General features: G+C 37.7%; 1 protein-coding gene across 2 annotated transcripts; it reads right to left on the bottom strand.

Moving 5' to 3' along the window:
• Positions 1-3,980: 3,980 nt before the first annotated feature.
• On the bottom strand, positions 3,981-10,094 carry mpc2a (mitochondrial pyruvate carrier 2a). 2 transcript variants are annotated; one of them, XM_027156620.2, is made up of 6 exons: positions 9,799-10,094; positions 9,013-9,341; positions 7,772-7,812; positions 5,920-6,004; positions 5,546-5,657; positions 3,981-4,461 (listed from the first exon to the last, which is right to left on the bottom strand). In XM_027156620.2, the coding sequence occupies exons 2-6, from the start codon at positions 9,146-9,148 to the stop codon at positions 4,401-4,403; spliced, it is 435 nt and encodes a 144-aa protein (XP_027012421.1). In that variant the 5' UTR covers positions 9,149-9,341; positions 9,799-10,094; the 3' UTR covers positions 3,981-4,400. The 2 variants fall into 2 exon arrangements, with proteins under 2 accessions (XP_027012421.1, XP_027012422.1); XM_027156621.2 differs by having other exon boundaries at positions 3,981-4,446; positions 9,799-10,088.
• Between the last annotated feature and the right edge of the window lie 22 nt (positions 10,095-10,116).

Raw genomic sequence — 10,116 nt, 5'->3', positions numbered from 1 at the left:
ACTGTTGCCATCTGGTCGACGCTACAGAGCCCTGAGCTCCAGAACGACCAGACATAGGAACAGTTTCTTCCCTCAAGCAATCCATCTGATGAACAACTAACACCATGGAACACACAACACCTAATATTTGTACTATGTTTGTACTATGTATACCTCAATTGCACATTTTATACATGTACATCTGTACATACATACATACATATTGTCTAAATGTTTCCTGTTACTTCAACCGCACATTTCACAATTGCACGTGTACATACAAATTGTATATATTGTATACCTCAACTGCACATTTCACATCTGTAAATATGTACATACAATTATACTGTATATGTCATTCTGTTAGACTGTGGAGCTTCTGGCACTAAAACAAATTCCTCGCATATGAAAACGTGCCTGGCAATAAAGCTGATTCTGATTCTGATTATACAGCTCGGGCTCATACCCTGTATACTGTAACTGATAAGCAATACATACAGTATATAGAAACTCACATATAGGTAAGAACAGTATAAGTAATAGGTGGATAAATAAAAGACTTGTATAATAAATAATGCCCTTTACATTACAATAAATTTGTCATTGTAGTCAACCTTACTTTAATGCATAAGGCTAGTGAAACATGCATGTTAGCATGTGTAAGCTCTTCTTTATACCTTACATTAACATGATATGTAAGACGGATGTTGGATAGTGACCATTAATGCACATGGCAGTACTGTAAGCACTGTAACTGAATCAAACAGGACACCACAAAAGCAAGGATCTCAGGCAAGTGTATAGTGCATTCCCATGAGGATAGCAAAAAGGAGAAAGTGTCTGCCAAGAGAATACATCACCAGTTTATTTTTAAAATCACATGTATTCCTGGCATCTTTTTATAAACAAACCAGGACATGACTACATCTATAGATACTCAGACTTCTCTTATCACAATTCCTGTAACTATAGTTTAACCTTATAATTACAGTCGTTATCCATTTGCCCAAGTGAAGAGCACTATGTACTCTGAAGGGAGCACACTGGAGACGAGAGTAGTGAAAAGATTTCTTTTATTATATAAAAGGGTTTAAGGGAAAAGGTGAGAGCAGTGTGCTGTAGGAGTGTGCAGACCCAGGTGTTGAGAAGCTGAGACAAGGTAGAGCCCAGAAAGTCATCATCCTTTACCTCCAGAGTCTCTGGGAAGAAAGGAGAGAAGCATGTGCGTTTATTTGCCAAATGAATGAATTACCTACAAAAGGCATGATGCCCAGCACACTCTCCCTGTTGCTCATGGATGGTGAGGAGTTCTTGTCAGCAGGCTGATTGGTCTCTGACTTTGGTCCACTTTAGCTGCTCCTTTCAGGACTCTGGTGGATTGGATTTCAGGACAAGGTGCATTGGATTGCCTTCAGTAGGCGGTGGTGTGGGCTCCATAATCACAATATGCATTTTGTAGCCCAAATATAAAGCTTATAGAGATAAAAGCCTCATCTAAGCCAATCAGTCAGAAAGCTTTCCAGGTTTTTAACTGGAAGGTCAACTATGTGGTTTGTTTCCTACAGTCGCAGAGAGAAGAAGAAAGACATAATAGGTGTCTGTTGGAAATGTGCCCTAAAATCTATAAAATCCTCTTATTTGTGATAAGTGTATATTAGTTGAAGGAAGAAAGTTGAAATACCTCTGGTTTTAGGGGACTCCATCATGTGACATTAGCTGGCTAGTTTTACACAAAGGTGCTAATGCAGTTAGTAATAGTATCATTGCAGATGGTGTGTACAGTAAATTAGCAATGTACAATTCAGTAATATGCTTTGACCTTATCTCAATGTGACATGGTGATGTATCTTACATCAGGTTATGATAAACTAACCTAAATGCTAAACTCTTAAACTGCTGAATGTCAAGATGGTGCTCCAAAAAATAATTTGAGATTTACACATACTTAGAGCAGTTTTGAAGGCACAGATGACCTGTTAGGAAGCTAAAAATTATGGCAGTCAATTCTCTGGACCTTTTCTAGGTTTTCAGGAGAAAATTTCTTGGATCGTTCAGCCAGCTCTCCTATGGTGTCTTTTATTCACTGGGCAGTGGTTCATCCTTTTCAGTGTTTTTAGATGTTTGAAAGCCAATGTTGACATTTGAAATCACCAAAACAAACACGCCCCTAACCCAAACGGGTCCCACCCCTGTATTTATAGCTCCGCCCACACATACATATGCAACCCAGGCAAATAATGGAAAGAAGTGTGTCTTTATCATAGCTGAAGGGAAGAACAATACGATTGCAGATAAACAAACAAGCAAAAATGACACACAAGCATAATCATGTAAAGGACAAAGGCATATATTAGTTCTGTGTAACAAAGCAAAACCAACGTTACTCACCTATCAAGAAGGAAAAAAGCGCCTCGGCTTCTTAAGTAAAGTCGGCCACATATTCACAGGTCGGAGTTTCCCGAGTCAATAACTCCTGAGCTAAACGCTGTTACTACACAAAACGCGGTTGTAGCTGCCTCTCTACATTACTACGATAGAAAAGAGGTGTTATTTGTGTAGTAACAGCATTTAGCTCAGGAGTTATTGACTCGGGAAACTCCAACCTGTGAATATGTGGCCGACTTCCTGCTCCTTCAGTTCTCTCCAGCGCTGGAAAGCTGATCCTATATTAACACGTCCTACTTCTTGCCTTATCGTAAGTCTTTATTCTCTTTCTTTCTTTGTTTTTATCCTCCATGTCGATGTTAAAACCGTTTTCTGCTAATGTCACACATGCGCACTGAACACTCTCTCCGGCCATATTGACATATAAGCCCCTAAAGTCTGATTCAAGGGCTGGTGACAGTGACTGGAGTCAATAGAAGATTCATAAGGGAGCCTCATCCTCTTTTGGGTGACACTGGACAGAAAAATCATTCATTCATTCATTCCCTACCGCTTATCCGAACTTCTCGGGTCACGGGGAGCCTGTGCCTATCTCAGGCGTCATCGGGCATCAAGGCAGGATACACCCTGGACGGAGTGCCAACCCATCGCAGGGCACACACACACTCTCATTCACTCACACACACACACACACACACACACACACACACACACACACACACACACACACACACACACACACACACTCTCATCCCTAAGTGTGCTACATGTATCCCTGACTTGTTCTTTCCACCTTCCATATATAATGATGGATTTATTCTCCTTCTGAGAAACCTCATATTGCATTTTGAGGTTAACTAAGTGCTGTGGACATTGGTGAAGTGCTGCTCGACAATGCATCTTTTACCGCAAATGAGACAAATACCCTTTTCATTTACATTCGTGAAAAATTGTTCCGACACGTGATGTAAATAGTCTGGCTGTTTCTGTGGTCATTGTCAGTTCCTGCAGTCTGCTGGCCAGCCTGCGGCATCACTGACGTAACCACACTTGACAGAATTGTAACTCACTTCATTGACAGTTGTCAATCATTTTGTTTGAAAAGGCACTGTGAATTTGATTAGGATGAAATGGATTTCATTTAAGAGTTCATTTGTTTTATGAATTTTGTACACATTCTATGAACCTTTAAAGTGAGCTACTCAGAAGTGAGTGGAGCTTTATTTGCTGAGCTGCTATGCTAGCAAATGTTGCCCTCTCTTGGTTAATTATGGTACAGTCCTCAATGGTGTGATGTACCAGCACATCTGTGAACCAGATAAGCCTCTTCTCCAACATCTTCTCTGACCACATGGTGCCCCAGCTGATCCCGCTTCGTCTTCTCTTCTTCTTCGTCTTCTCAGCCGCTGCTCTTTACTGAACTCTCTGCCATGTTGGCGGTATGTTCTCTCTTTAACTACTTTGGTCTAATGAAATAATGGAACATACAGATGTTTTTCATTCCCAGTCATTCTAATTAGCTATAGTGGCATTTCGCTTGTAAACAACTTTATCTCTATGCTCTATCAGCTCAAATGAATGTGAATTTGTAAATATACATCTCAATGAAACATGTCTTTGTGATAGTCAGAATTTTTATTACTGTGTTAAAAGGAACCTTTAATACGTGGTTACAAAACGTGTTCCTGAGAGCCAGAGTTCAATGAAATTTATGACCACATTTACATTACTTGCCAATACAGATCATTGCAATATTTAATTATAAAAATTCAAATTTATGAGAACATGTAGTCATTACCTAGAACTTAAATGAATGGTGCAGGTCTCCATACTCGTGATTAAAGACTTACATCAAATCAAATAATGCATTAAGGCAATAAATGGTCTAATTATGTAAAATATAGATTATTGATGTTTGCAGTAAGAAACTGAAGCAATTAAATAACATTTATTGTTACAATTCTCTGTTCATTTAACATTTCACGCTGTTTCATTTCATCCATTTTGGCATCCAGTAAATCCTGTTCCTTTCAGCTTCAGGACCGTTGCACTTCATCTTCTTTCTGCTGATTGTACCTATGACTGAGAGATTCATCTCTAAATAAAGGTAAACACTTCTGTAGCTACATAGTATTTAACATGATTTTATGTTCGTATTTTACAGATGTTAATAGATTCACATAGTAGTTTCACCAATATACATTAAATACATCCATTTTTTGGTTGATGTTAGTTGTTACATTTCATAGGCAACATGTACAATAAATAGGAAATACAGCAGCTGTATTTTCCTAGTGCAGGTGTTCCTGTTTTGTTTTCCTGACACAAAGTACTAGCTCAGTTTTTCAGTTAAAATAGTCCCTTTTTCTACCTAACACATGCTGTTAATGGTTTATACAGTCAGTGTTCAGGGAAAGACTAGATTTTACATTGCATTTTATTTATAGCGCACATTTATCAGTGGACACAAAATAACTTTACAGGTATTCTGGATATTGGGGGGAAAAATATTCAGCAGAATGTGGTGTTTTCAAGTGCCTTTTTTATTTATTTAGTCAATCTGAATCTATCTGAAGCACTATACTGTTACTACACTATACTGTTACTGTTAAAACTATACTAGTTTTACTTTATTTTTCAGCAGTGTGAATAGTAAAAATTTTTCTATGTCTCTCCTTCACAAATCTGCTGGAGGATATAGATGAAGACGAGACTTCCCCAGCAGCCTCGTGGTTTCAGAGGCAGTGGTTAAGGTGCTGGGTTGTTGATTGGAAGATCAGGGATTTCCCAACAGGTTTTAATATCAGTTTAATCTTTTCAGTGGTATTTGAAAGAAAATATTGACTGCCAGGGCCTTCACAAGGGCCACCATCATCATCAGCCTGGACAGTACCCTTCCATCCAAAATATATAACGATAAAAACATGGTTAAATACTAAAAATGTCAATGCATGAGTTAAAGTAACCTCTAAAAAGGCAAAGCTGGAGAAACAAATGTCAGTTGTAGTGGATTGTTGCTGCTGCATTTTTCCCCCGAATGATTTTTCTAAACTCATCCCTCCAACACAGTTTAGGCATAGGTTAATATCAGGTATATACATCAAAAAATATAATAATAAAATAAAATGTTGATAAAATTTAAATACAAATTTACCCTTGCCATTTATGTCTGCACACTTACTTCCAGATTCTCAGAAGTTGGATGCTGCCACATAAGCCCAAGAAGAAGTTTACTGCAAAGAGTGCCCAGATTCTGGGAACGATCACCAGGCAGTAGCGTGACCAAATGAAGCCTAGAACAGAATCGAGATGGCACGAGCATAGTAGGTCATTTTTAAATGTTGTGTATACAACTTCATAGATTGTAATGTCTTCAAACCCTTAAGGATTACATCACACAAAGTTTAAGATATAATTTTAAAGAAGAAAAAATGCAGCACTGTTTCGGTTACTATTCCTGTCCATGGATGAGGACACATATACCCTGAAATGAGAAACTGAAACCTAAGTCACCCAGAACCGAAACTTCCAGAGCACCATTTCCTGATGCACTACCTGTGGCTGTGATGACACACGACTGGGATAAACTCAGCTTTTCTGGTGGACGTGTCATATCAGAAAAACCAGCAAAAACCAAGCCCTGCAGAGAGATAAAGAAGACAAAAGATGAAAAGAGGAGAGGAATAAAGGTCTTAACATGAAACGACTTACTGTGAATATACGGCCAAAAGTTTGGGAAGAGTTGACCATCACACCCATATCTACTTTTTGAATATTCCAGATTTGGTCTCCCTTATAATTGTCTCCTTTCCTCTGGAAAGGATTTCCATTCGATTTCAGAGTGTAGTGATGATTTCAGCCACAACTACATTGCATAGAGGCACTGATATTGATATTGAGGTCAGTGCTGTATGCAGGCCACTCATGTTCGTCCACACCAACATTGTCATGCTGGAACAGGTTTGGGCCCCTTATTTCCACTGATGTAGCCAACTGTCCACAAGCTTTTGGCAATACAGTGTAACTAAGTAGGATGACATTTACCATTCAGGTTTCTGTACTTACAGTCATAGATTTCAGCAGTGCAGTACACATAAATACAGGACACAAACTATCAAAATGCTAGGAAGGAAGGGTTTTGTGCAAAGCGCCATTTTATTCTAATATATCAAAATTATGTGATTATTAGCAGAAGATTTAGTTATATAGACCATCTAAGGAATAGTAATGCTAATGATTTTTTTTTGCTCTACATTGAAGACAATTGGGTTTGAGATCAAAAGTGACGTGACATACAGCTAAATATGGTGACCCATACTCAGAATGCGTTCTCTGCATTTAACCCATCCAAAGTGCACACACAGCAGTGAACACACACACACACACACCGTGAACACACACCCGGAGCAGTGGGCAGCCATTTATGCTGCGGCGCCCAGGTTGGGGGGGTTCAGTGCCTTGCTCAAGGGCACCTCAGTCATAGTATTGCCGGCCCGAGACTTGAACCCACAACCTTAGGGTTAGGAGTCAAACTCTCTAACCATTAGGCCACGACTTCCCCAAAAGAAGTAGAAGAGGCGATACATAAGAAATGGATAAAACAACATAAAGACATTGAGGACCAGTGAGATCTTCATGGGGAAAACAATTATGTAGCTGAGAAATAAGCAAAAATTGATCAGAGCCAAAAAAATGCAAAAATTGATGCAAGCCATTGCACAAGCTTTGACACAGGCAATAGCACCATTTGGACTGTCCTGCAAAAGGAGAAACTACTATTGTACTAATAACCAGAAAAATGAACAGAACCAAGGAAGACAACTAAAACAGTTTATGACAGAAGCATTGATAGAACTGTGAAGAAATACTGTGATAGAATTATAATGTAAATCACATGTTAACCACATAATGTAAATCACATGTTAACCACATAATGTAAATCACATGTTAACCACATAATGTAGATCACATGTTTATCACATAATGTAAATCACATGTTTATCACATAATGTAAATCACATGTTAATCACATAATGTAAATCAAATGTTTATCACATAATGTAAATCACATGGTGAAAACTATTTCAATTTTAGGCTGTGGTATAGTTTTACTTTTTTTTTAACTTATTAGTTTTTGTTTTGGTAATTCATCAATTTCTAAAATAAGATGCTTAGAAAAAAGGCATAAACTATAACAACAACAATAATAATAATAACACCACCAACAGCCAGTTCCCTAAGGCCAAGGAAGCTGACAGATGGAGAAGTGCAGTTAAGTCATTACTAAAATAGCTATCTGGAAAATTCTATGAATAGGTGATAGCCTGAATATCAATTTCGAAAGAGAGATTAGGGGAGACAGAGAGACTGAGGCAGAGAGATTACATTAAATAAAAAGTTAGCTCACCCATTTAAAAACAGGGGCCCAGAAGAAAACTGTCTTTGGTCCTAGAAAAAAAACATAGCAACAAAAACAATTAGTGTATTTTGTCTGTATTCCTTGTGCATTAGGAATTACTGTGGCAAATAGCTGGTAAAATGAAAGATGGTAAACCAAAGATAACCCCCTGGGGCTAAGTATTCTCAGTGGAAGACCTCAATCCTCACCTCTGGAGGCATTTAGGGATTAAAGGACATAAATCACTTACAATCATTTACATAAAATCATCACATGAGAGATGAACATAAAGCACATTAACTCAAAAGTATAAGATTTTTCACTGACATTCTCAAAGTTATGTACATTGAATTGTAACAAAGTGAAAGAAGAAAGTTGTTAGTCTATTTTCCTCTTACAATGTAAGTGATATGGTTGAATTCAATTTAATTGGAAACTGACAGTAGTTTTTATTATATCTGGATGACTGTTTAACTTTTTAGTGAGCATAGTTCAACTTGGACAGTAACCAAATTTTAGGCCACTAACAAATTTACATGTAAAGCGCTTAGAAATAACAAAAGCAGAACAATTTGTCTGCAGCTAGATAAAAAGTTTTAAATGTCTTATTATTTGTGTTGGAATAGAGCAAGAAAACACAAGACCAAAAGAATGATTTATTTCCAAGTGATGATGGGCAAAATTGTTATTGTTATATTATTTATATTACAGAAAAATAGGCAAGGCATAATCAAACCAATGTCAGTGTTACAATGAAGGTAACTAACAACAGTGTCCTATTCAGTATTCAGCCTAAATGAGCCATCTGATTGGCTGACTATATGGGATGTAATAAGCACACAACCCCTTTGTGTTACTACCAAACATTCCTCTGTTTTCATTCTGACCTTTTAGCTAAGACTGACAAATAACATTGACGTGAAAAACATCATCACAGAGGTGACTTTCTGTTATCTTCTGAAATCAATGCACTTTCGCAAATGTTATCTTTTCCACGTTTGCTGGCAGTGGATTGCAGCATGAAGTGACCATTAGCACCGTTTCATCAAGGTCAACTAAATACGTTCTACAGCCTACATCATGTGTATGTTCTATAGCACACAGTATATATATTGTATATTATTATATGTTCTATAGCACACACTATATAGACTAATCTAAAACTGATCCTTGTTTTACACTTAAACCTGATCAAGGTGACTCTTTATAGCCCATTCTTCTTGCACATATGTACATATTAATGCTATTACCTGCTGGATGGTTGTACAGAGGTCTCAGTTTAGGCGGAAGCACGAGCTCGATTCTGTGCAGTGTTTTGTGATACGTGACTCTCAGTCCGCTGGAATAATAACGCTGCAGTCGGAGGAAACCTCTAGAGCCGCTCATTTTGCTTGTAGCTGTCGATCCGAACGGGAGGAGAATTTAATATGGGTATGAAATGTGCTCACCGTCTCTCCACCCTTCGATACGTCCTATCACAATGTCGTCTGAAAAAGCATTGTTGTCACTGCGCCGGGTTTAATGTGAACGTCACACAGGCTGCAGTTCCGTCCGCGCGCCACAACATCTGCGTGTCAACCTGCGTTACCACGTGACACATGAAGAGCAAAAACCCGCTAGTATAGTGGGTAATACTATACAAATCAGGGAGCCTAGTAACTCCTCTTTATTATTATTATTATTATTATTATTATTATTATTATTATTATTATTATTAATAATAATAATAATAACAATAATGATGATGATGATGTTATTAATATTATTGTTGTTATTGTTATTATTATTTCTGTTGTTAACAATAATAATATTAACAACAACAGCAAGTTATTATTATTATTATTGTTATTATTATTATTATAAACAAACGTGGTAAGTACCACTGAAAGCCTCCAATACAGACAACTGGAACGATTTTATTAACTGCATAATGTAAACACGAGTTTATAACAATCATATCAATATATAAAATGATCTGATTACCGTATACAAATTTAAGCAGAATAAAAGCAGAAACATTACATTAGTCAGTTTACCTGCTGCTTTTGTGCCCCTGACGTCTTCCTGTAAGGGCCTTTTTACCCCTGGTCACTTCATGTGTTTTCTCTGATCCGATAGTCTGATTTGTTAAAACTGTTCCATTTACATCAGGCCACATAAATGCGTCTTGGCGAATCGGATATCAATCCGCTCTGTCTACTCCTGCTCCAAATGCTAATATATTTTACCTCATTTCCGGGGTAATTGGAATGGAACACACTTTGGTGTATGCGGTTGCTACTAAAAACAGCGCTGCATTTTCGCTGGCGGCAGCAGTGCATTTTAAGACCAAACGAGACGCCTGGGTGAAAGAT

The sequence above is a fragment of the Tachysurus fulvidraco genome, chromosome 18 (genome assembly GCF_022655615.1).
Source record: "Tachysurus fulvidraco isolate hzauxx_2018 chromosome 18, HZAU_PFXX_2.0, whole genome shotgun sequence".
In the NCBI taxonomy this organism is placed as follows: Eukaryota; Metazoa; Chordata; class Actinopteri; order Siluriformes; family Bagridae; genus Tachysurus; species Tachysurus fulvidraco.
The sequence above is the reverse complement of the archived record's forward strand: the minus strand, read 5'-3'. Positions and strand labels throughout refer to the sequence as shown.